Source organism: Pseudophryne corroboree, chromosome 10 (assembly GCF_028390025.1).
Source record: "Pseudophryne corroboree isolate aPseCor3 chromosome 10, aPseCor3.hap2, whole genome shotgun sequence".
NCBI lineage: Eukaryota > Metazoa > Chordata > Amphibia > Anura > Myobatrachidae > Pseudophryne > Pseudophryne corroboree.
The window spans coordinates 105,229,958-105,256,864 of NC_086453.1; the positions used below are offsets into that span (position 1 = coordinate 105,229,958).

The 26,907-nt window shown below is 45.0% G+C and overlaps 1 protein-coding gene across 3 annotated transcripts in view; it reads left to right on the plus strand.

Moving 5' to 3' along the window:
• Positions 1-26,907, plus strand: part of LOC134966159 (mpv17-like protein) — a 258,059-nt gene that overhangs the window by 1,627 nt on the left and 229,525 nt on the right. For 2 of the 3 annotated variants that reach the window (XM_063942695.1, XM_063942694.1), the window contains exon 2: positions 11,074-11,686. In XM_063942695.1, the coding sequence (XP_063798765.1) occupies positions 11,380-11,686 (307 nt within the window). In that variant the 5' untranslated portion in view covers positions 11,074-11,379. Of the gene's footprint in view, positions 1-11,073; positions 11,687-25,857; positions 25,929-26,907 lie in introns of all 3 variants that reach the window. The other variant, XM_063942696.1, reaches the window with a different exon arrangement.

The following is a 26,907-nucleotide window of genomic DNA, read 5'->3' on the forward strand; positions in this document are numbered from 1 at the left end:
GATGCCTGCCCAATATCCAAAGTGTGCTATAAATGGAACATAGGGGGTCATTCCGAGTTGTTTGCTCGCAAGCTGCTTTTAGCAGCTTTGCACACGCTAAGCCGCCGCCTACTGGAAGTGAATCTTAGCTTATCTAAATTGCGAACGAAAGATTAGCAAAATTGCGAATAGACACTTCTTAGCAGTTTCTGAGTAGCTCCAGACTTACTCGGCAACTGCGATCAGTTCAGTCAGTTTCGTTCCTGGTTTGACGTCACAAACACACCCAGCGTTCGGCCAGACACTCCTCCGTTTCTCCAGCCACTCCCGCGTTTTTCCCAGAAGCGGGCCAGACACTCCTCCGTTTCTCCAGCCACTCCCGCGTTTTTCCCAGAAGCGGTAGCGTTTTTTTGCACACACCCATAAAACGGCCTGTTTCCGCCCAGAAACACCCACTTCCTGTCAATCACATTACGATCACCAGAACGAAGAAAAAACCTCGTAATGCCGTGAGTAAAATACCTAACTACATAGCAAATTTACTTGGCGCAGTCGCACTGCGGACATTGCGCATGCGCATTAGCGACTAATCGCTCCGTTGCGAGAAAAAAATACAGAGCGAACAACTCGGAATGACCCCCATAGGCCGGGCTGGGGCTTGCATAGTCACTAGCAGCCCTGAGCCTGCGTATAGTATAGTAGTTGCACTGTGAGTCTGTGACTGACCATTAGCTGTTGTTCCCGCTGCTGCAACTATTACTGCACAACTCAGTAGTCTGTACTTACTAATAATACTATTCTCTCGCTGTACTATACTGACATTTGATGATTAACCTGTGTATTGCACATTTATATCGCAATCACAGAAGTTACCTCTGTGCCTTCTGTCCCAATAAAACACTGTAGACTGCAGATTCTTTTTGTCACCAAATATTTGCTTGTATACAGTATACACAGAGTTAAAGCTAGGCTTTTGTTCCCCAGGTAGAGACTCCAATGTTTAGTTCTGTCCAGGAGTTCTATCAAATGCCATTCAAGCTTAAGGGAATGTAAGGTCTCTGAGACAATGGGGGAGATGTACTAAGCCTGAAAAGTGATACATTTCACAATGATAAACTGCCAGCCAATCAGCTCCTAACTACCATGTCACTGGCTGTGTTTGAAAAATGACAGTTAGGAGCAGATTGGCTGGTACTTTATCACCGTGATATTTATCACTTTTCAAGGCTTAGTACATCTGGCCCAGAGACTGATGAGCAGTGGTGCATATACAAAAAAAATCTTGGTGGTACTGTGTGTGCCCGCCAAAAAATGTGTGTGGCCACATGTCACACAGGATGTGGCCAATGAAAATGGGGGCGGGATACACATATGGGGGGGGGCAGCTACACATATGACTCCAAAAGTGCAGTGCCAGATACACATATGCCCCAGTAGTGCAGTACCAGATACACATATGCTCCCAGTGCCAGGTATGCCCCCCTATGCCAGATAGACATATGCCCCCCCATTGCCAGATATGCCCCCATAGTGCCAGATATGCCCCCACAGTGCCAGATACACATATGCCCCCAGTGCCAGCTATACCCCGATAGTGCCAAATATACCACAGTAGTGCCAGATATGCCCTTCTAGTGGCAGATGCATATACCCCCAGTGCCAGATATACCCAATAGTGCCAGATATGCCCACACAGTGCCAGATACACATATGCCCCCAGTGCCAGATATGCCCCCAAGTGCCATATATGCCCCTTCAGTGCCAGATACACATATGCCCCCAGTGCCAAATATACCCCCATAGTGCCAGATATGCCCCCCTATTAGCAGATACACATATGCCCCCAGTTCCAGATATACCCCCATAGTGCCAGATATGCCCCCTAGTGGCAGATACACATATGCCCCCTGTGCCAGATATACCCCCCTAGTGGCAGATATGCATATGCCCCCAGTCACAGGTACTCCCCCCCCCTGCTCACCACTGCTGTGTGTGAGGGCAGGAGAGCGCAGCGTGTGCCTCTTCTGCCCCTCGGTGCTCATCCGGTCTCTGGCGGGGGCATCGCTATCAAATGAGGCGCTGGTTCGTGAGCCAATCAGAGCTCACGGGCCAGCAGCCAAGCAGGAGCCGCAGCTGCCGATCCGCAAGCTCTGATTGGCTCACGAACCAGCGCCTCATTTGAGAGACACGACGCCGGAGATTGGATGAGCACCGAGGGGCAGGAGAGGCACGCGCTGCGCTCTCCTGCCCTCATACATAGCACAGCAGCGGCAGGTGGCTGCAAGCGTGGCAGTTGGACCGGCTTGCAATTTTTTACCGGTACGCAGTACCGTCCCGTACCGCCATACTTGTAGCACTGCTGTGAGTAAGTAGAAGCACATACAGTGCAGTATGGCAAAAAAATAAGTAATGAGGAGGCACAACACAGTAAGTAAAATACATTCCAAATCTCATGCCTGTTCATACGCATCTGTAGATTACAATTTGTGGTGTGTGCTCAAAAAAAACATAAAAACATGTACGTAACATCTCTAATTTTACTGCACTCCTCTATGTGGTGCAAGGAAAAACAGATGATATTGCTGGCCGCGATATCGCCGTGAGCCCCTAATTCAGAGGTTCTCAAACGCAGTCCTCAAGGCACCCCAACGGTCCAGGTGTTAGGTTTGTCCATGCTTGCCCTAAGTCGACTTAATTAGCACGTCAGTCATTTTGATTTAATCATCTTCTTGAATATCTGAGCCATGGAAATATCTCAAACTTGGACTATTGGGGTGCCTTGAGGACCGCATTTGAGAACCTCTGCCCTAATTGAAGCTCCCCCTTACAGTGCTTAGGTATTTATTTTCATTACCCACTCTACAGGTAATACAAGGCCACAAAAACCTGCGGTATTACAATACAGACTTGCAAATATCAGTTTGATGTCATGAATCAGCGTTTGAGAGCAGTACAGCAAGTACATGGGACAAAGTGGCTGATGTTACACAGACAAGACTCGATAATGAGAAGACAAGGGAGAAAAGTATATCTTAATAGGGGTTGGGTATGTGTGACCACAATACAGACGGCGGGATCCCGGCATTGAGATGCCCAGCGGAGGGGGCGAGCGCAACTGAGCCCCTTGCGGGCTCTGTGACGAGCTGCTGTCTAACATTTGTGGGCTACATGCAAAAGCAGCCAGTATTTACCACGTACAGAATACATATTTTTGTATTTGTTCTCCTGGAATGGCAACATAGTTTGTTCCAGACACAAAGGGGGTCATTCCGACCCGTTCGCACGCTGCTGTTTTTCGCAGCGGTGCGAACGGGCCAGTTCTGCACATGCGCGGCGACCGCAATGCAGCGGCGACCGCAAGAAGATTGACAGGAGGAAAGCGGAACCGGGCGGCAACTCACCGTTTTCGGGCAGTGGTGAGGCCAACGCAGTCGTGTCCAGGCGTTTGGAGGGCGGATGTCTGACGTCAATTCCGGGACCTGCATCGCTGGATCGATCATACAGGGTAAGTAACTATTACCCTGGTCTTCTTTTACACAAAACTTTTTTTGCATAGCAGGGCTGCACAAGCGTTCGCAGCCCTGCTATGCAGAAATACACTCCCCCATAGGCGGCGTCTAGTTGATCGCACGAGCAGCAAAAAGTTGCTACGTGCGATCAACTCGGAATGATCCCCAAAGTTACTTGCTGTTTTGTTTTACTTACAAACATGAATCAGGCCCCTTGTCTTCTGGACCCACAGCTGATTGTTGTAATCATGAATAAGACATGAGACGAAGACATGAGAAGAATCCTTACAGACCGCAGTTACACCAGTGCAGTAAAATCATAGTTGCCTACTTCATGGTAGGAGGGTCCAGGATGGGGCATCATGGCGAGCGGTAGAGGGCTGTGGTATCATCCTGGTTGCACCCTACAATTCCCAGCTTGGTACAGGGTGAGGCAGGGACAAAATGACACAATTCAGCACAAATGGCATCATCTTACCACCCCCTTTACTCGTGAAGTGAGTGGACAGAGGGCTGCAGCCATGAATTCTGGGAGACTTGCCTGCGCTTTCCGGGAGTCTGGGAGAGTCTTCCGAAATTCGTAAGTCTCTCGGACATTCCAGGAGGGTAGGCAAGTTGGTCATGGTGCATGTGCTCTAGTCATCAACCCATTGCTGGCAGTGATAGGCTGCTGCTAACTTAGCAGAGGACACCGCCAAGGAGGAGGACACTCCAGGACCTCGCTGGATGGTTAGGCCATGTTAAATACCTGTGGTTTTTTCATGATATTATAAACACAATGCAATTTACACTGCTTCCCAGTAAATAGCACATTAGGAATTAGTGAGGGCCTGACTCAGCGTTGTATGCAAACAGGCCACATTGTGTGCTCAAAAATAAATGTGAATATTTGCTCGTACTCGGAGCCGGTGCCCACACCACAGTTATCCATCCACCTGGGGAAACGTAGCTGCCGTCACTATCAGCGCACATTTGTACCAGTCATATACCTTGTGCAAAAGATCCGCTCAGATAGCCAGCAATTCAGTCCCATGAGTCCACTCGATCTCTGGCTTTAGGTCTCACAAATGAAAATTAAACACATGACAACTTGTCATCACAAAGAATCTGCCTATGCCAGCCTGTGTGTCCCCCTTTTAGAGCACGTATTGAACATTGGGGGTAATTCCAAGTTGATCGCAGCAGGAAATTTTTTAGCAGTTGGGCAAAACCATGTGCACTGCAGGGGGGGCAGATATAACATGTGCAGAGAGAGATAGATTTGGGTGTGGTGAGTTCAATCTGCAATCTAAATTGCAGTATAAAAATAAAGCAGCCAGTATTTACCCTGCACAGAAACAATATAACCCACCCAAATCTAACTCTCTCTGCAAATGTTATATCTGCCCCCCTGCAGTGCACATGGTTTTGCCCAACTGCTAAAAAATTTCCTGCTGCGGTCAACTTGGAATTACCCCCATTACTCTAAAGGGGATTTATGAAAACATACTTATGGATAATTGTACGAGTGAAATCTACAATTATTCCGGCATTGGTAAAAACAAATGCCATGAGTATAGACCGTGTTTGTCATTGTGATTAATGGATCACCATTTTGATTTGCACTTGTGTGCCCACCTCCGCCTGGGTAACACACTATGGGGTAACGGGGTAAATGTATGAAGCAGTGTTAGGATCTCCTGCTCTGTGCTGCCACGTCGCCATGGCAACCGGGAGGCAAGTGTTAGCGAAGTTACCTGAGCGCAGCTGATACTCCGGTCCGGGTTTTTACTGTGTAGTGGTTACAGGCTCTGTGCACGGCAGGGAATCCGGCGCTGGTTTTGTGCTCACAGTCTGTGAGGTCTGAGTGGGGCGTGGACAGCACCTGCTATATAAACCATCCTCTCAGGCTAGGCAAATGCTGCTGAATCTTTGTTTGTTAGTCAGTTCCAGAGAGTTAGCTAGTACTGTGTGACTTTGTATTTACTTGTTGCTTACTGCGAATAGGCCTTGGGATTCGGTACTTCATTCTGCCAATCCGGACCTAGCAGTAAGACTGGAGTCAGTTGTTTGACCTGCTGGGGTTCTTTTGCTATTCTGTGAACCCAGCAGGTTTGCGGCTGTACTCTCAGACCTGCTTGCTTAATCCTCCCTCACTGTGCAGGGCGTCCAGGTGTCAGTTTAGTGGCAGTAAACTGAACCTGTGCCCTGCAAGTGGGGGTTAGGATTGTGGATACTCTCCTTGTGTCTATATTACTATCTCTGACCAAGGAGTTTATTCCCACACCCGTTGGTAACCCTTTGGGGGTTTTTCGGTTGCTCTTAGCAACATCATTTCAGGTGCTCCACATGTGAAATCACTACACATCGCTTCATTGTCCGCTCTATTCCATCTGAGCATTCCTGACACTAGGGAGACACCCAATTCCTGAGCCTTTGGGCTTCTCCGTTCACTTTGTGTTTATTAGTTATTCCATCACCTCCTGTGTATGTTATGTTTTACTGTCTGTGAGTTCGTTTGCTTCGCTTCCCTCTCTGTTCATACACCGGTGTACTCCTGTTAGCACTGGTGTGCGTAACAAGCAGTGATAAGAGTGGAGAAGTGAGCCAGTGAAGAAGTTGCCCATGGCAACCAATCAGCATTGACAAAACATTTATAATTTGCATACTATAAAATTATACAGAGCAGCTGATTGGTTGCCATGGGCAACTTCTCCACTGACTCACTTCTGCACTCTTATCACTGCTTCATACATTTACCCCTATTGTCAGTATAGTGTAAAGGCCCATATAGACGGGAGAGATGTGTGCTGAGCGAACCGCTCAGCACACATCTCTCCCGCCGCTCAGCACAGCGCGATGTGTGCTGAGTGATGCGGGGGAGGACGGGGGGCCGCTTATTTCACCCAGCGGGTGAAATGAGCGACGTGCTAGATTGGCCTGCATGCAGGCCAGTCTAGCACCGGCGATAGCAATGTGCGGGGCCGCGCATTGCTATCGCTGAGGGGGGTACACACGAGTGATCTGTGCTTAAAATCTAAGCAATCTAGTCAGATTGCTTAGATTTTAAGCATGGATCTCCCTGTGAGTACCCCCCTTAAAGGCGCCTCTTTCCCAATGTCAGTAAACTGTACTTATAGATTAAATGTAGCATGAATGACAAATGCGCAAGTTAAGTAGAGCAGGTTGGGTGCACATAAATGTACTTCAATCAGTGCATTCAAAAATCTTCACATGTCTGATCCTGTATAACCCAATAGAGATGTACTTTCATCTAGCTTCTTACAGTGTATGCCAGAACTATGTGCACCTCTGCAAGTATATATTTACATCTAGTTATATAAGCAGAGAAATACATTCATAATGACTTTGCTGAAATAGCAGTTAGTAAAAATATACCAATACTTCCGGGAGGAACATAAAAGAGCATATTGGTAAGTAGGAGGCATTATTTGTTGCTTCTATTCAGGTTACAGAACCTCTTTACTATTTTTAACGTCAAGGCGGAGATCTGCTGGCTGCTGTTACTGGCTTTGCTGGCGTGTCTCACTGGATTCAGGGGGTCATTCCGACCTTCTCGCTGCAGTTTGTCGCAGCGCAGCGATTGGGTCGGAACGGCGCATGGCAGCCGTAGTTTCCTAGCGATCGCCTCTGAGACAGAGGCGGTCGCTGGGCGGGAAGGGGCTGGATGGCAGCGCTAAGCCGCCATTTAGGGGGCGCGGTCCGGCCAACGCAGGCGTGGCCGGACCGTTGGGGGTGCGGGCCGCGGTGGCTGCGTGACGTCTCACGCAGCCACTGCGGCCAGTGGCAGCGACAATCAACTCCCGGCCAGCCGCAGGAGCTGCGCTGGCCGGGAATTACTCCACAAATACAGCATCGCCGCTGTGCGATGCTTTTGTATTTGTGCGGGGGGGGGGGGGGGCAGACTGACATTCTGTATATCTGGCCTGTTGTCATCTGCTAGAGTCCTGTACGGCTAGAGTCGCAACTTTCAGCTACATTCTGTATACCTGACCTGTTATCATCTGCGAGCGTCCTGTACAGCCGGAGCTGGAACTTCCCAGCCATAAATCGTATTCTTGGCCTGCTCACCATCTGATAGAGTCTTATACTAGTCCGTTCTAGTGTACCATAACAGTACCATCTATTCAGTGCCTGCATACAATATACACAGTGTCTCATCTGCCCCGGCAGAGATTCCAACCCTGCTCAGACCTTATCCTCCATGCTTCTGTGTCTCTTCGTCCTCAGTAATACTCCAGTCCTTTATCCAGTTGTCTTCAGACTATTGTGTGAGCCCCTACTGCTGGAGGTTTAAGTCCAGGGGCCCCCTAAGTACCGGTGAGGGTATCAAGCACAAAGGAAACAGCGGGGGGTTGCTATTGGCAGAATACCCTCTTGAGGACTCTAAGGGTCTCATACCAATATTGCTGGAGTTCCGTAACAGGTATTTTATCTCCATCCACTTTATCTCCATCAAGGCTTAGTAAATAGACCCCTGTGTTTAAAAAAAAAATGACAGGAGCTGATTGGTTTGTACGTTATTTCTCTACACTTTATCTCTCTCCAAGCTTTAATAAAGCTCCACCAAAGTTTGTTTGTACATTTACAAGCATTAATCTCCCCTCGTGTAAAATTTGTTGTCAGTTGGTTTTTATTAGTAACGTAATGTCCCTTTAAAGCGTACGGAACCCCCAATCTCTGACCCATGGAATGCTGGGAACGCCATCATCTTTCACAACATAACCATGCTCACTGGTGATTTTAGAGAAATTAATTTCTCACACTCTGTTATCCATCACATAGTCATACAGGGATCCAAACAGGGTTTATGCTTCGCCTCCACCGACTTCTAACTACATTTATGTACTTCTCTTGTAAAAATAACATGATACTGTCATGGTACCTCTGCTCTGGTCCCATGGTCTTCAAACATTCACAAGCTGAACCGCAAATGAAAGTGGCTCGTTATCTGGAAGCTACCATGACGAGTTTCTGAAAAGCTTTGCTGGAGTTATTGAAGATTGACATGGAAGCGCTACGGACAATTACCTAGCAGTAGTATACTTTAGCTTATCGGCACCAGTCACAACAAGCTCGTCTTTGCTTGTGTGGATTATGTCTATGTAATGCATACTATAATATAGAGCCTAATTATAATTACATAGCCTTTGAAATAATGAAACCAGCTTACCACGCGGCTCTATTACGGACTTGGTTTTCAGTGTAAATATTTATTTTGGGTGTGTCGCCTAGTAGATGCACTTCTGCAGTCCCTGTCATTGATTGTTGTTGCTTACGGGTAATAGATTCAGCACAAATATTTTTCAAGCAGGTTCACAGAGAGAAATGATGAAACTTGTTGAGTTGCTTATATTAATATGCACCACAGTATTGTGTTTAGAGCGCTGCCCTAGGAATTGTGTATGCATACAGCCTAATAAATAATGATACTACCCTTGTGCCCATCCATCATCACCTACACTGCTGTCTTTGCTGAGACACATATGTGAATGGTAAAGAACGATATGCTAACCATAAAGCCATACTTGCTTCGATTGTATGCCTCAACTAGGGGACATCCTAGAAGGAAAGTTGTGAATAAGGGGCTCTATTGTGTGGCATAACGTGTATAAGGGGCACTACTGCGTGACATAATGTGCTATAAAGAGCATGGGTGTGGTATAGTAGATCTATAGTTATTAGGTCTATAGTCTTTAGGTTAACCCTATATGGTTGACATACAAAAGGTCAACATTGACAAAAGATCGACATATGAAAGGTCAACACTAGAAAGATCAACATGGACAAAAGGTCGACAGGGTCAAAATAAAAATGGTCGACACACTTTGTTTTGCATTTTTGGGGTTAGTGCGGATAGTTTTTACATCTGGGACCACTATTTGTAGAAATGCGTCCCCTTGCGGGCTCGCTTTGCACGCCACGCTTTGGCCGCGTTGTCTTGCTCCACTCCGCTCGACACAAGGTTACTAAAGGTTATGATTTGTGACATGGATAGTCAAGAATGGAAAACATCCAAAAACGTGAAATCCCCTCAAAAACGTGTTGAACATTTGTACCTGTTGAACGTTTCAGTGTCAGACTTTCATATACCGACCTTTTGTCCATGTCGACATTTTGTCAACCTAATGTGCATGTCCACCATATGGTGTCAACCTATTGACTGTCGACCTAGACATTTTAGCTCTATAGTCCGTATCCCAAAGGACATTATTACTGTGTGGCATATTATGAATAAGGGTCTCTATTGTGTGGCATAACTTGTATATGGGGGTACTACTGGTGTTGCGTGAATAAGGAACATTTCTGTGGGGCTTAACATTAATAAGGGGTACTGCTGTGCAGTGTAATGTGAATAAGGTTGGACTACTGTGTTGCATAATTTGAAAAACTTTTTTCTTTTGTTGGCGGGGGGGGGGGGGGGGGTAGGGGGCGGTAGGGGGGGACACACGCCAAATAACTGCCTTGTCCAGTTGCCAAAAATCCTACTTTCGGCCCTGTTATTGGCTCTTATTCTGTATGATATGTACTGCATGTTAATATATATTAATATGGGATGCGTACAGGATGCCGGCAGTCCTGGGACTGAAATTAGGACACACGGCCAGAAGACTGGCACCGGAATCCCAATCATACTTGTGCCGGGGACTGTTAGGGTTAGGCTGCGGGAGGTAGAGGCCTGTTACGTTTAGGCACCACCGGGGAGGGTTAGTTTTAGGCTGCAGGGAGTTGGGGTTGGGTTTAGATGCCACTGGGGAGGGATAGGGTTAAGCTGATGGGGGAGTTAGGGATAGGTTATGGGGAGGGGAAGTTAGGTTTAGGCACCACTGGGGAAGGTTAGGGTTAGGCTGCGGGGGAAGGTTAGGGTTAGGCTGCATTGAGGGGGGTTAGGGTTAGGAGGGTAGGTAGGGAGGGTAAGTATAATTACCGAACCCCTGGCATCCCAACCGCTGGTCACATGTATGTATTTTTGTAAAATGTGTATTTAAAAATAACATAATTAGTGTTCATTCTAGCACCCTGCACCTTTCAAATCCTGTGCAGTTCCTCTTTCCTGCCTGGGGTGTCGCTCTCTGCTCTGGTGCTTCTCAGCACACACAGGTCTGTATAAAAGCGTGGAGTTACAGATCAGAGTGTGCTGAGAAGCACCACAGCAGAGAGCGACACCCCTGGCAAGAAAGAGGAACTGCACAGATTTTGAAAGGTGCAGGGTGCTAGAATGAACACTAATAATAATAGTATTAAGATGCTGTCCAGCGGGCATGCCATTTATAGGTGTGTAATGCTGTAAGTTTATCATGATTTCAGAGGGTGTGATGTGTATATACTGTATGCACTTGGAAAAATGTTCCTCGGAATTGTATTCATTTGTTGGACTGGTAACCATATTATAGTAGTCTGCGATTGGTAACCATATTATAGTAGTCTTGTATACAGCATATATGTAGGTTCTTTCATAACACTACAGTGACACTACGGGGCCTATTTATCTATTAATAATTGCCAGATGTCCCTGTTAAATGCGGTCTTTTATGTTATATTATATTATGTTTTAAAAGTATTTTTTTGTTTTTGTCTTTTTTAGGACTGAATAAATCTCTGAATCTAAACACAAAGAATAAGACGCAGCATTTTCAAGATTTACAAAGCCCTACATCACTTTAGTTTTTGGGGGTATATATTTTTACCCTCACTATACATTTGTATAATAAGTAGACCTGTGTGGTTTTTTTAATTGAACTCTAGAACAGTGAGGAAGTGAGAAATCCTAATGTTTCAATACTGACATTCAAAATAATCTGCTCTGCTTCCTAAACAAGTAATTTGAAATTATAAGGTGAGGAGCAGCGAGTGTAGTTACTCTGTCATTGGCAATACTTCTGTTTATGAAATGCGGAGCCTTATACTATTCACAAAGAGACATCCCTGGCTGACAAATGTGTCAATTTACGGATCCCTTTTTGCAACAGCTGATATAGTGCAACAGCGGCTTTCAAAAGGACCCAATGAGCCCATTGATTTTAAGCAGACTGCGAAAGTGGGTATTGTGGGTTTCTGCTTTCATGCCAATTTTAACTTCTTCTGGCTGAGATTCATAGAAAGAGTATTTCCAGGGTCTGCCCCCCAGAACGTCATAAGGAAGGTTGCATGTGATCAGCTAATGGCTGCGCCTATCACAATTAGCGCCTTCTACACAGGTAATATATCTTTTAAAAAAACATTGTATGCATCGCTTTGTCTGTGTGTGGCCACCTTCAGTTCATTTGTAGTGAAAGAACATGTTTGGGAGAGATGTATCAAACTTTCTAAAGATGGTGGAGAAGTTCCCATAGCAACCAATCAATCACATTCTATCATTACATGTACTAGATACAGTAGATGATACCTAGAAACTTCTTGAACAGGTGGAGAAGTTGCCCATAGCAACCAATCACATTCTATTATTACATAGAATGTAGTAGACACAGTAAATGATAGCTAGAATCTGGTTGGTTGCTATTAGCAACTTTGCTTTTCCCGCTTTAGAAGGTTTGATACATGTTCCCATAGTACACCTTTTGAAAAACATTTATCTATCAATGTAAACACTTTAGAAAATGGCACCAAAACACACCAACATTTATTTTTCATTTTATTTTTTTACATCAAATTTAGATCTGTTTTTTAATGTTTACTTAATAACATTCACACAAAGTTCCACTTACTGGTGTAGCTATTATACCTGGTCACATGATTCACTGTGTCATGTGACCAAGTAATAGGGTTTTAGAATTATACTAAGATCATACTTGCCTACTTTTGAAAAAGAATTTCAGGTAGATTGTGAGAGCGACTCTTATGAGTGCGGCGTTAAAGTGGACGCGTACTGCTGCGCCTGAGACCAGTGTCATAAAACCGACTTACATCCAAAGGTAAATGAGCCCCAAAGCAGTTAGTAAGATCTACTTGTTGATAAAAACACACTGATTCAGGGCTTGTTCATGTATTGTGTTCTATTCACAAGTGGTTCCATACAAGTGGCCATGAGAAACCTTAAATTAAAATGCTATCCGTTCAGATGGTCGACAATGTTAAGGTTGACACTCATTAGGTCGACCACTATTGGTCGTCATTGACATGGTCGACGTGGACAAATAGTCGACACATGAAAGGTCAACACATGAAAAGGTCGACATGGCTTTAATTTTTTTTTAGATTTTTTACTTTTTCATTCTTTACTATCCACTTGGAATACGATTGGGAATAGTAACCTGTGCCGAGCGCAGCGAGGCACCTTGCTTGCAGTCGCTCGCCATGCAAGGGGACGCGGTACACTAATTGGGGTTCATGACCATGTGACGGAAAAAATGACACCAAAAACAGGATCCAAACGCTGGCATAACGTAGTAGACCCGTCTGGGAGTCCCTATGCCTGCCAGAAGAGTTGACAATGCTAAATTCCTTTGTCGTATAAACAACCCTTTATGAAGCTAAGAACACTGTACGCTGTTTACTTAAGAAGTACCGTAATGGTACGCTAGTTGCGTAACGATCGCTCAGCCGTAGGCGAGACGCTCAAGCGTCACGTTCGCTCACGGCCCAGGGATCACAGGACACGTTATTGGTTATGTCTAGGGTAATGATTCGCTATGGCGTAGCTTACGCTCGAGACCACGAGGAGGTCACCAGCGATGCAGACGCTCACAACACTATACCTTTATGATAAAACCTTATACCAATGAAATACACTGAATACCTTAATGTGAGTACAGGGTGTAAGTGCAACCTTGTGTAACCTGACTAACTACAAAGCTGCTTGAGCGTCACCGACGCTCAAGTGAACACTTAACACTATAGGAAATACACAGATACTGGTTTAGGTTCCAAGGCCTATTAACTGTATTATGTCTAATATACTTGTAAAAGGGGATAACAGTACATATGATACACTACAATATAACAGAGACTTCCTAACCACAGAACTAAACAATAAATACAAAAAGACAATACTACACTGACCTAAATGCTATACAATACAATGCTATAATACTATGAGAGATATAAGAGTAAAGAAGAGAGAGAGAGATGGAGAGAGAGAGAGAGAGGAATTGGCTCACAGAAAGACAATGATTACGGAGAGAAACTTACGCACAAAGGGTATGATCGCCTGCGCCTCGATATCCAGCTCCCGGCTATCAGCAGATAACCGTTGATGAGAGAGTGAGAGCTGGATGTGGTCGGCCTGCCTATTTATGCCCCACACACAATGCAATCTCCTGGTCCTACAATCCCATTGTCCATTGGCCGAAGGAATTCGGCCCTGTATCATAACAAAAGGTCATAGGGTGATTCATACAGGTGGGCTGTGACGATTTCCAACAGCTCAGGTGGGTGGGAAACTGGGTTTCCCGCCGCATACCTGAGTATGTGTAAATAATAGAAATGGACATAAACTTCTTATGTCCATAACTATTCGCACGAGCGATTAATACGCTCCAAACCAACACCGGAATATTGCTAATTAAATACTCTTCCGATGGGTACCAAACACTGCTGTATGATTCCTGTTAGACCCTTTGTACGATATAAAGAGGGATTCCTCAGCTCTGGGACATTGTATTTTAACCAAACTTTCAGAATCTATCAAAGGGACCGTGATCTATAAACTACATTATTTGTGAACATTTGTAACGAATGAGTCGCACGCTACGACTACATAAACTCTACCGTAAATACGCATACCGCGCCTGCGAGTGCACGTTATTGCGGGTATGCGAATCCACGGGAGAGCGCATGCACGCGCAGCGCGGACCAGTGTGCGGTGCAAATATGGCAACGTGCATTGAGACATTTTTCTGACTTTGACAGTCCACCCTTTGGCAGTCAATAATAACTGCCACAAAACATTTAAGGAGAAAAATGTAAGTCAGGGGTTAATTGATTTCCATGGTTGGGTAGGGGAGGAGAGAGGAGAAGGTGTGAAAAGGGTATGATCTAGTGAGAAAGTAGAAGCATGTGTGTATGAATCCATGTTTGGGGGGTCATGTATCATCGTGCCGTACGTGTTGTAAATCAAGCTTCGAGGTATTGCAAAGTATACATTTGAATTCCTTCTTATCCTGTGGTACAGGTCTGTGGATGGGCTGTCAAACTCTACCGAGCTCATTTCGGCTGTGGTTGTAACAAAATGGGGATGCACATTTTAGTTGATGATACATGAATGGGGGAGGTATGTGGTTGCTGATATCTGTGCCTGTATTCCCTATCGTCTATGTGTGTCGTTACCTGAGGGTTGTAGAGATGAAGATAAAGAACACTTACGAAAAATGCAATGATATTCTATGTCAGGGAAATGTACATCTGTCGTCGAAGTTGTTTTCGGTATCTGTTGAGAGTCGTCTTCTTTGCGCTGTATTGCTCCTTAGGCATGAGCAAATAGCTTTGTCTGAGCCATCAGATTTACAAAAATGTTGGGCTAGCGTGAGTTTAAAGATACTAGGGAAACTGGGGATCCATGGCAAAGTTCATCAAGTGTCCATATTTAAAGTTGTCAAATCTTCTTCTTCGGTGCTTGTCTGTTGTCTGTATACATCTCGTCTCGTCAGCTTCCTCGTCCAAGGGGGTCTTTGTATCTTGGAGAAAAGCAGAAAAACAGGTGAAAGAAACGGACCGTATAATCGCATTTTCATCACATCCTGGTTTCTATCATTGGGTCATAAATCAAATCCAGGTTAATTACAGTTTCCTCACTCCTCAAGCTCATCACTTTTGTACTTTGTTTGCACCTCATTAAAGCCTGCCCGCATCTAAATATCAATCCAATCGATATAACGACACCCAAGATACATAGCAGAAACTTTCCAACATCCATTATGACTCCTTGAGCCCAGTCTCCTAAACCGGAGAACCAATTTCGCGGGTTCAACCATGACACCCAACCAGTCAGCTCATTACCTACAGCAGCAAGGGTGAGATTGTGTTTTCGACGAAATTCCCACTTCAATTGGAGAATATCGTCCATCTTTTGGTCTATGACCTCTACCGGATCCTCGGTGCTATTTGTGATATACGTGCAACACTTTATGCCGTACTGTGTTGCCAATGTAACACAATATCCGCCTGTTACTGCTGTAAGATAATTAAGAACCATCCTATGCTGAACTAGTTCTGTTTTATAAGCTTGAAGTTCTCTTCCAGTGTATCTAAACGTGTCATCATACATTTCAGTGATATTATCTAACAAATTGGCGAGTGCGGAAATGTATCTATAATTCATCACACCTCGAGCGGTGCGAGTGAAATCTAACGCTACCAGAACCTGAATCCCGGTGGATTCATGGATAAGATCAGAGGCCGGATGCTCTAACCTTTCTGACAGTTGTCTTTTAACCCGGTGCTCGTAGTGAGTGTGAGTATAAGGAGCTTGGGCACCACGGTGTATGTCCTTCATTTTGTCATGTGTAACAGTCATCACTTCAGGCAATACTTTTCCAATATAACACAATCCTTCAGAGTTTGGGGCTAGCCACTTGTACGCCTTTCTCCCGCATATGAAATATGCATCATCGGGGAGAACATAAGGGACGGAGAAGGACATGACCATGTTACAAACCTTCCAGGTGAAATCTCCTGACCCTAATTCTTCCAACTGCTTAATGCACGTATCGGTTTGTACGATATGAGCACAGTATCCTGGTGATACCTCTCCAACTCTAGTAATCCTATTTCCTAAGGTATATCGATACCGGAAAGATTTTCCTCTACTGGCTATGTGGCGTACGAGCTCTGTATCTGTTGGCATTCTATCTGCTCTGTGTGAAAAGGTCATGGTAAGGTTGCTCCATGACACTTCCCAATTTCCCGGTTTTCTGGGATTGGAGATGTTAAAACATAAGAGGGACCTATCCACATGGTATTGGTGGAGCTTCAAACTAGGAGGGCTGGAGATATTAAACCTCCGGTCCACCGGTCTCCCACCACTTAGCTCAAGTACCTCCCCTAACGTTAAAGGAAATGGTACTAGCCCTGATTTGCTGTGACCCTGAGGTACTTGAGAGCATACCCAACAATCTGTTTGGTTTAACACGTTACCCACTAAGGAGTGATAGTCACTCAATGGATGCCGGTCTATATGGATATTAAAACTAGATTGGCATTTCTTTATGCATCCATCTTCAACCAGATTATCACAGAGCCTACAGATACAATTTTCTTCAGCTAACAATCCATCACAATTTCTTCTATCGGATCGTTTTCTGATACTCGCCTTTGCTTGTTGGTTTGGTTGATCTTGGAAAACTACGCCTCCATCATCATAATCGGAACCCATTCCAGAACCTCTCTCGACCTCTATGGTACTCTCGCCGGAACAGACTGCTCTGGTCAACATCATGGTTAACATCAAAATCCGGATCACAGTCTCTTGGGGCAAGTCCATCTTTGAGGAGGAAATAGAGAAGAATAAGGAGGGGGAAAAAGAAATTTTAAGGGAGAGGGGCTGGGAAGTGGAGAAAAACAATAAAAGGGAGGAGGGAGTCGACAACTGCTTTCGGTCTTCAAGGCTCAGGTGCCGCCTCAGTCCTCCTGGAACAGACACTCCAGTGATACAACCTCTACCGTCTGTTCCTTATCACGGGACTTCTCTGGATCGGCAACCTTTTTGCAGTGGGATGAATGGACCCAAGTCTCTCTCTCAGCAACCTTCAATGCTGTGGTGCTAGTCAATAAGACCTGGTATGGTCCTTCCCATCTATCAATAAGACAACCTGAGCGTAGAAAATTTCGTATCATTACATAATCCCCAGGTTCAATGTCATGACAATTACTATCTGGTAAATCAGGAATCACCAACTTCAGATTATCATTTTGATTCCTCAACTGTTTACTCATGTTAATCAAGTACTTTACAGTTACTTCATTGTTACATTTCAAATCATCCTGAGGGTTAATCATGACATGCGGTTGTCGACCAAACAAGATTTCAAAAGGAGACAGATTAAGAGGGGACCTGGGAGTGGTTCTGATGCTATACAAAACAATGGGTAAAGCTTCTGGCCACGTCAATCCTGTCTCTGCCATTACTTTACTCAATTTATTTTTAATAGTGCTGTTCACTCTTTCGACCTTCGCACTCGCCTGTGGACGGTACGGAGTGTGCAGCTTACTATCAATTCCCATCAACTTACACATTCCTTGAAAGACATCACCTGTAAAATGGGTACCCCTATCACTTTCAATGATTCTAGGGATACCATATCTACATACAAATTCCTGCACAATTTTCTTAGCTGTAAACATAGCGGTATTTGTAGCTGCTGGAAAAGCCTCGACCCAATTCGAGAAAACATCTATACAGACAAGTACATATTTCAAATTTCGACATGGGGGTAATTGAATGAAGTCAATTTGTATTACCTGGAAAGGGCCGCCGGCAGGTGGGATATGGGATGGTTCTGTAGGTATTGCTTTTCCAATATTCTTTCTCAGACAGGTAAGGCATGACATTGCTCTTTTACCCGCATGAGAGGAGAATCCTGGGGCGCACCAGTATGCTCTTACCAATTTGCACATCCCCTCCTTGCCTAGATGAGTCAGCCCGTGAGCTGCTTCAGCCAGACATGGAAGGTATGCCCTGGGGGCCACTGGTTTACCATGTCCATCCGTCCAGAGCCCTGAGGACTCCTGGCCATATCCCTTTGCCTTCCAGACTGCTCTTTCCTGTGTGGAACACAGATTCTGCATCTCACACAACTTCTGTGTGTTGATGGTATTAAATACCATCAACTGTGTGGTGTTTGTCTGTATGGGGGTAGCAGCTGCAAGCTTTGCGGCTTCGTCTGCTCGGCTGTTACCAAGGGATACTGGGTCTTGGCTATATGTATGTGCTTTACATTTGATAACAGCCACTCTGTCGGGTTCCTGTATCGCTGTTAGAAGCCTTTTTATGTGAGCTGCATGCGCTATCGGTGTACCAGCTGCCGTCATGAAATTTCTGAGCCGCCATAGGGCTCCGAAATCATGGACTACCCCGAACGTGTATCTGGAATCGGTGTAGATATTGGCTGACTTACCCTTAGCCAATTCACATGCTCTGGTTAGGGCGACCAGTTCAGCAACCTGGGCTGAGTGAGGTGGGCCTAGCGGTTCCGCTTCTATGGTGTCTTGGTCATCTACGACTGCGTATCCAGTACACAAGTCTCCCGAGTCTGACTGTCTGTGACAACTACCGTCCGTGTAGAACGTGAGTTCTGCATCTTTCAGTGGATTGTCACTGATGTCAGGCCTTGCGGTAAAATTTTGGGTCAAATATTCCATACAATCATGTGTATCTTCCTTTGCATTAAATCCTCCTTCCCCATCACTCTCACCTTCCACCCTTTGTGTCTGACCAGGCACACCTGGGAGAAATGTTGCAGGATTTAATGCGCTGCATCTCCTTATGGTGATGTTTACGGGGGCCATTAATGCCAATTCCCATCTTGTAAACCTTGCAGATGAGACGTGTCTGGTTTGGGCAGAATTCAATAAGGCAGATACCGCATGCGGTGTATGGATTGTGAGGTTGTGGCCTAGCACGACATCTTCGCTTTTTGTCACTAGTAATGCTATCGCCGCAACGCTACGCAAGCATGTGGGGAGGGATCGCGCTACCGTATCTAGCTGGGCGCTGTAGTATGCAATTGGCCTGCTGGCATCACCGTGTTTTTGTGTTAGTACACCTGCTGCGCACCCAGCACTTTCTGTTCCGTATAGTTCAAAGGGTTTCCCATAGTCTGGCATACCTAGTGCTGGTGCCTGCGTTAGGCACTGTTTGAGTCTCTCAAATGCTGTTTCAGATTCGTCTGTATGCGAAATCCGATCAGGTTTGTTTGAAGAGACCATTTCCTGCAAAGGTAGCGCCAATATGGAAAACCCTGGGATCCAATTACGGCAATACCCACACATTCCTAAAAACGTCCTGATCTGTTGCTGGGTTTGTGGCAGTGTCATGTCTCTAATGGCTTGGATTCTATCAGCGGTCAGGTGTCTCAGTCCTTGTGTTAGACAGTGTCCCAAATATTTTACCTTAGCTTGGCATAATTGTAACTTGTCTTTGGAAACCTTGTGACCTGTGTCTGAAAGATGAAACAGGAGCTGTTTCGTATCCTTCAGAGATGCTTCCAGTGAATCTGAACACAGTAATAAATCGTCCACATACTGTATCAATACTGATCCACTGTCTGGTTGGAAAGACTGTAAACAATCATGCAAAGCCTGAGAAAATATACTTGGACTATCTATGAAACCTTGGGGTAACCGAGTCCACGTGTATTGGACTCCTCTGTATGTGAATGCAAACAAATATTGGCTGTCAGGGTGCAGAGGTACCGAAAAGAAAGCGGAGCAGAGGTCAATAACAGTGAAAAATTTGGCAATGGGAGGAATTTGCATTAGGATGACAGCTGGATTAGGCACTACGGGGAACTGGCTCTCAACTATTTTGTTAATCCCCCTTAGATCCTGCACTAGCCTGTAACCCCTCCCCCCACTCTTTTTAACAGGGAAGATGGGACTATTTGCGGTGCTGGACGTTCTTACTAGAATGCCCTGTTGTAGCAAGCGCTCTATTACGGGAAAAACTCCTAGCTCCACCTCTGGCTTCAGAGGATACTGTGGGATTTTTGGAGCTATCCTACCATCTTTTACTTGCACAACTACTGGAGCTACGTTTGCCATTAATCCAGTGTCCTGTCCATCTTTTGTCCAAAGTGACTCTGGTATCTGAGATATCATCTCTTCTACTTGGGATGGATTCCTATTTGTCATAATGGAACGTGACATTAATTTTGATGGGGAGTCTAACATGTCTCGTACTTCCTGAGCGTGATTCTCAGGAATGTCCAAGAATACACCTTCAGGGGTACAATAAATGACGCAACCCATTTTACATAGTAAGTCTCTCCCCAGGAGATTAGTTGGTGCCGATGCAGCCAGCAAAAAGGAATGCTTGGTATGCAAAGGCCCTATTGTAATCTCGGCTGGTTTGCTAACAGGGTAGTGCTGGACTACTCCTGTTACTCCCATGGCTGGAATTGTCCTACCAGTGGTTCTCATGCCCACTGTCGAATTTATCACTGACTTGGCCGCCCCTGTGTCTACAAGAAAGTTTAAAGTTTTACCAGCCACATTGATTGCAATCTCTGGTTCGCTTCCAAGACTGGCAATCAACTTAACTGGCTGCAGATTACAGGTATGGCCACACCCCTATTGGGTATGCTGACCTCCCTGAATCCCGCTGGCAGCAACTACTTGTGAGGGAGTTAGCTGGGAACTACCAGAGGCATGCCAATCTCTGTTCGGGGGATATCTTTTTGTTTCCCCTGTATGTGGCTCAAAACTCCGCCTCTGTGGACCCTGTTCCCAATGTCGTGTGTTGTGTTGTTGTCTAGGGGGTTGAAAAGATCTTTGTACATTCTTTGTTCTACATTCTCGTGCAAAGTGTCCCGGTCTGTTACAAGAAAAACATGTTATTACACTTGCCTTACCCACAGGATTCGGTGGTACATACGCAGGCTGCCTTGTGGTCAGCGCCTGTATACTTACGGACATCAACTTATCACTTTGCGATTCCCTGTGCCTAGTGATGTTTCTGTCGTGATCAATAGCAGCCTCTCTCAAGCCGGACACTGACAGACCTCGCCAGCATGGTTGCGTGGTCTGAACCCTAGTCTTTAATGTTTCCTTTAAACCATCCATCAGTACAGATACTGCTACTTCCCGATGGTTTGGGTTGGTCTTAATGTCTTCTATACCAGTGTACTTTGCCATTTCTAATAGTGCCCGGTGAAAATATTCTGTTGCCGTTTCGGACTCCTTTTGCTTAATGGAAAATATTTTATTCCATTTAACAACGGCTGGGAAATACTCCTTTAGCTGTAAATTTATCCTCTTTACATTATCCTTGTTGTACACGTCTGTAAGCGGTACATCTTTATCCAATGCACAATCAGCTAAAAACTGAGTTGCATCAACATTGGAAGGTAAACAAGCTCTTAGCAGTATCTGCCAATCCTTGTTGTTGGGTTCTACAGTGTTACCTAGATCCCTGATGTATTTTTGGCTAGCAACTAAATCCTTCCTGGGGTCAGGAAATTCGGACACTATTGTTCTTAATTCCATTCTGGAAAATGGAGTGTACATGGCAATGTTCCTTATGGGAGTGGCTCCAGACACATCTGTTTTTCCATTGGGAACTGCTATTACCCTTACAGGAGCAATTCTAACAGCCTCTTCCTGTGTAGATTCTACAGCTTGTTGTGGTACAATTGTTTCAGTGTAGTGCATGGTGCCGTACTTACCCGTTGACACGACCTCACCTATCCCTCCGCTAGGGGCTTTCACTAATCTCGTGGGTGTCGCTGTGCCTACTGTGGTCTCTGCTATGGTGGCTGCAAGAGAGAGAGCTGAAATTGTTGCTGAATCGTCTTCTTGATCACACTCCTGAGGAAGGTTCAAAACAGGGTACATCTTGCACGGGTTAATACTTGCATGAGTTATTTGGTTAACATCATTAACATTTACAGGGTTACTAAGAGTTTGTGTTTTACAACCCAGTGCGTTTCTCTCCGCAATCAACTTCTCTCCTGCAATGTATGGTGGAGGAGGAGCTGTGGCAATCAACTTCCTGACTGCCCCAGATCCTGCCGCCAGAGCCAAACCTCTCTGTATCTCACCTTCCTGGTGCCATAACTGTAAACAATCATGATGTTGAATTCGTCTCTTTGTTGATTTTACGAGACATATCCTCCTCCTTAAATTTTGTAACACTTCTGGACTAAAGCTACCTATTCTTGGGAATTTGTCCCTGTCTTGTACAGTCATTCTCTCCCATTCATCACATAAAGATTCGGTGTGAATTCCATATTTTTCACACATTACATATCGTGCCGACCCAACTGGTCGGTTCACAGAATCAACCTGAACCAGGGTTGATCGCCCCCTACCTGAACAAATGGCCCCCATAATCTGCAGGCGTTGCTTATTCCTCCTTGAATATCAAGGCTTTCAGCGAACCCTTACAAACAAACCAAGATGTCCTTGGGCAGGCCGGCGGTGGTGGTTTATCAAGTACCCCACTTACTTCTCGCCCACGTTGGCCTGTGCTGCAATCACTGTAGCCAGAGCTGCTGGACCCAACCTAGGGCCCCTGTGAACCTTTAGTTTACTGGAACATATGAGGGTTACCCGCAGGACACTTACTCTTTACAGTAAAGTTGGGGTTGTTAGATAGTTCCTGAGTGACCAGCGAACTTCCCTTCCAAAAATAAAAAATTACACAAATCACGTCAGAATGTACAGATAGCGTTTGTGACCACTTTACTCTAATGGTATTAGGTCAGATTACTAACTACTGCACACAATAACGTGCGGTCCAATCGTTCAGTATACGAGCACTACTTGTCATGTACTGAAAGATCAATGGAATCTATGTTTCCGGCTGCGATTCCTTCAGCCAGAGCTTGTATGGCCTATATGGGTTCTGCACCAACACCCCAGGCGTTGTGCCACTGGACTTTTATAGCGGACCTTTTACCTTACGACCTCCTGGTCTTGTTACCTTATGACCTCCTGGTCTTGTTACCTTATGGTCCGCTATACTCTAATGCTCAAATATTATTTAACCAGAGATGCCTCCCTAGCCACCGTATATGTCACTTACACGTATGTCCCTTGACGAGTACTCGGCTTTTCCTTTTGGTTCCACCTTTTAAATTGTATAAACACACTCACTCAACACATGTACACTTTGTTTCTATGTCTATTTCTGCGCAGAAATTGTCTTTAGGCCAAAAGTGTTACCAATTAGGAGCAGGATCTGTTAAACTAAATTTCAGATTTTCCAAAAATAGATTTGCGTTATTTATCGCGTCGCGTTATCTACCGCTGTGCGTTAATTATCGCCTTTGCGTTACTTCACTTTATCACAACTTGAGCTACGTGGGCGTAACCGGACGCTACGTTGCGTAATGAACGCTGCGTGCGTCTGCCTTTTGGATTGCGTACGCTAGTCTTTGTTAGCGACACGTGTATGCAATGCAAAGGATCCACCGTAACACAATATATACTTTTATCAATGTAAATGATCCCTGATCATCTACCGCAATCCACACTGACTGCCTTGTATCTCAGACAAACCGTGTGTTGTTCTATACTTTAACTATTACCTCTACTATTAAATAACAGCAAATCTCTTTTTAGCACTTTCTATCAACTATAAAATTGGCAAACAGGAATAGTGATATACGAAAATGAAACAGAAATGCAGATATATGCGTGCGTACGCAAGACAAAAGAAAAATAAACAGTTTTAAAAAGACACAAGCGTTTTGTTCTTACTTCCGGTTACCGGGTTCCTTCAGCACTCTTTATCTAAGCGAAGCAGACGCTTATCCCGTCAGCACTGTGAGACAACCTCCCACCCTTTGCTGGGGGATAATATCTGCTGATCTACCTAGTGCAGATGTGAGAAGTATAGGACGAGCCCGCAATTGACAATGCTAAATTCCTTTGTCGTATAAACAACCCTTTATGAAGCTAAGAACACTGTACGCTGTTTACTTAAGAAGTACCGTAATGGTACGCTAGTTGCGTAACGATCGCTCAGCCGTAGGCGAGACGCTCAAGCGTCACGTTCGCTCACGGCCCAGGGATCACAGGACACGTTATTGGTTATGTCTAGGGTAATGATTCGCTATAGCGTAGCTTACGCTCGAGACCACGAGGAGGTCACCAGCGATGCAGACGCTCACAACACTATACCTTTATGATAAAACCTTATACCAATGAAATACACTGAATACCTTAATGTGAGTACAGGGTGTAAGTGCAACCTTGTGTAACCTGACTAACTACAAAGCTGCTTGAGCGTCACCGACGCTCAAGTGAACACTTAACACTATAGGAAATACACAGATACTGGTTTAGGTTCCAAGGCCTATTAACTGTATTATGTCTAATATACTTGTAAAAGGGGATAACAGTACATATGATACACTACAATATAACAGAGACTTCCTAACCACAGAACTAAACAATAAATACAAAAAGACAATACTACACTGACCTAAATGCTATACAATACAATGCTATAATACTATGAGAGATATAAGAGTAAAGAAGAGAGAGAGAGATGGAGAGAGAGAGAGAGAGGAATTGGCTCACAGAAAGACAATGATTACGGAGAGAAACTTACGCACAAAGGGTATGATCGCCTGCGCCTCGATATCCAGCTCCCGGCTATCAGCAGATAACCGTTGATGAGAGAGTGAGAGCTGGATGTGGTCGGCCTGCCTATTTATGCCCCACACACAATGCAATCTCCTGGTCCTACAATCCCATTGTCCATTGGCCGAAGGAATTCGGCCCTGTATCATAACAAAAGGTCATAGGGTGATTCATACAGGTGGGCTGTGACGATTTCCAACAGCTCAGGTGGGTGGGAAACTGGGTTTCCCGCCGCATACCTGAGTATGTGTAAATAATAGAAATGGACATAAACTTCTTATGTCCATAACTATTCGCACGAGCGATTAATACGCTCCAAACCAACACCGGAATATTGCTAATTAAATACTCTTCCGATGGGTACCAAACACTGCTGTATGATTCCTGTTAGACCCTTTGTACGATATAAAGAGGGATTCCTCAGCTCTGGGACATTGTATTTTAACCAAACTTTCAGAATCTATCAAAGGGACCGTGATCTATAAACTACATTATTTGTGAACATTTGTAACGAATGAGTCGCACGCTACGACTACATAAACTCTACCGTAAATACGCATACCGCGCCTGCGAGTGCACGTTATTGCGGGTATGCGAATCCACGGGAGAGCGCATGCACGCGCAGCGCGGACCAGTGTGCGGTGCAAATATGGCAACGTGCATTGAGACATTTTTCTGACTTTGACAGAGTAGATGCCCCTCCCAACCACTTCCTAGTGAAATGGGCAGGATGAAGAACATAATGCCGTGAATTAAGGATCCATGAGGAGGGGGCTGAGCCTAATGATGCAGAGCGTGCAGACCCCGTTCCCATCAGTGGTCATCTGGCTCTCCCCTACAGGCTTCTCACGGAGAGGAGATCTAAAAGTCGGTTAGTATGGCACAGGTCCTTAGTTGCCAGCTGTCCCTAATTACTAGGAATAGTTCCACATTAAAGATGTCTCCAAGGAAATGTCCCTATTTTCCAGTACTCGGTTCTATTACTCTGGAGTGTAAGTATTGGGCATGTGTATAGGTCAGTGTATCCTGACATTCTGGGTAAAATCCATTTTAAGAATTCAGTTGCAATTTGATGCCTACTATCCGTTTTATATGTTTTATTCATTACAACCTGTCCTACGTTTAGGTTTAAGCCTTCTGGATGGAGAGGAAGACATTTTTAAAAACTTGAAAGATAAATTTTGGCCAACTTACAAGGTAATGAGTTGTCTGTATTTCATTGATCACATCATATAAAAGTTCCCAGCTATCATGATTGCATAACTAGCTATAGATTTTTAAGACCACTTAAAGTAAGTCGTTGGGGTCAATCCAATTAGCCGCGATGATCTCGCGGATACGAGTCATCGCTGCAGCGGACGCATTTTACAGCGGCCTGAATTCGTACGATAGTGCTCGCCACCCCAAAGAGGTCTGAGCAATTTTGTGTAAATTGGGGCAGGTTTCAGCCCACGAAGGGTGCAAGATCGGGTTCCGTTGCTGGCGTTGAAACGCTGCGGAAACCGCACATCGCGCCCTTAGTGACTAATTGGATTGGCCAAATTTTGTCTTTATTTTTTATTATTATTATTTTTGTTATTCAACTACATCTAAGAGCATTGAAAACAGGATAGATATGATTTTCCAACCTAGGACACGGCTTCTCATGTAGATAGTTAGGGCGGTATTCAATTCTTTTCACCCCCTTCCACACCCGTTCTGTTTCTGCTGACGGGCGTGGTATAATCATTTCAGCTCGCTACCCCCGGGGTAGCGAGGGCGCCCATCCCTTTACACAGCTAAATCTGATTACAATGGGCGCGATATGCTCAATAATGGGGATCACTTTAGAAGAAGATTGGGCGTGATATATCATTTGAATACGCCCTATGTATTTTACTTTTTATTATTATTTTTGCTATTATCCAAAAGGGGTCCGCACCACCTTACAAAGTACAGAAACAGAATAAATAACACAAGGAAAAAAGTGACTTGCAGTACGGAACATTGCAGAGCAAGGGTACGGTTCATTGTTGACTATTGCATCAGCAGTGATATTACTCAAGCAGCAGGGAGGCAGAACACAAGGGCTAGGTGCCGTTGTATGCAGTGTGGAGAAGATGATGGTAGAAGTGAGGGGAGGAAGGGACACGAGGGAACAGATCCCTTCTCTTAAGAGCTTACATTCTAAAGGGAG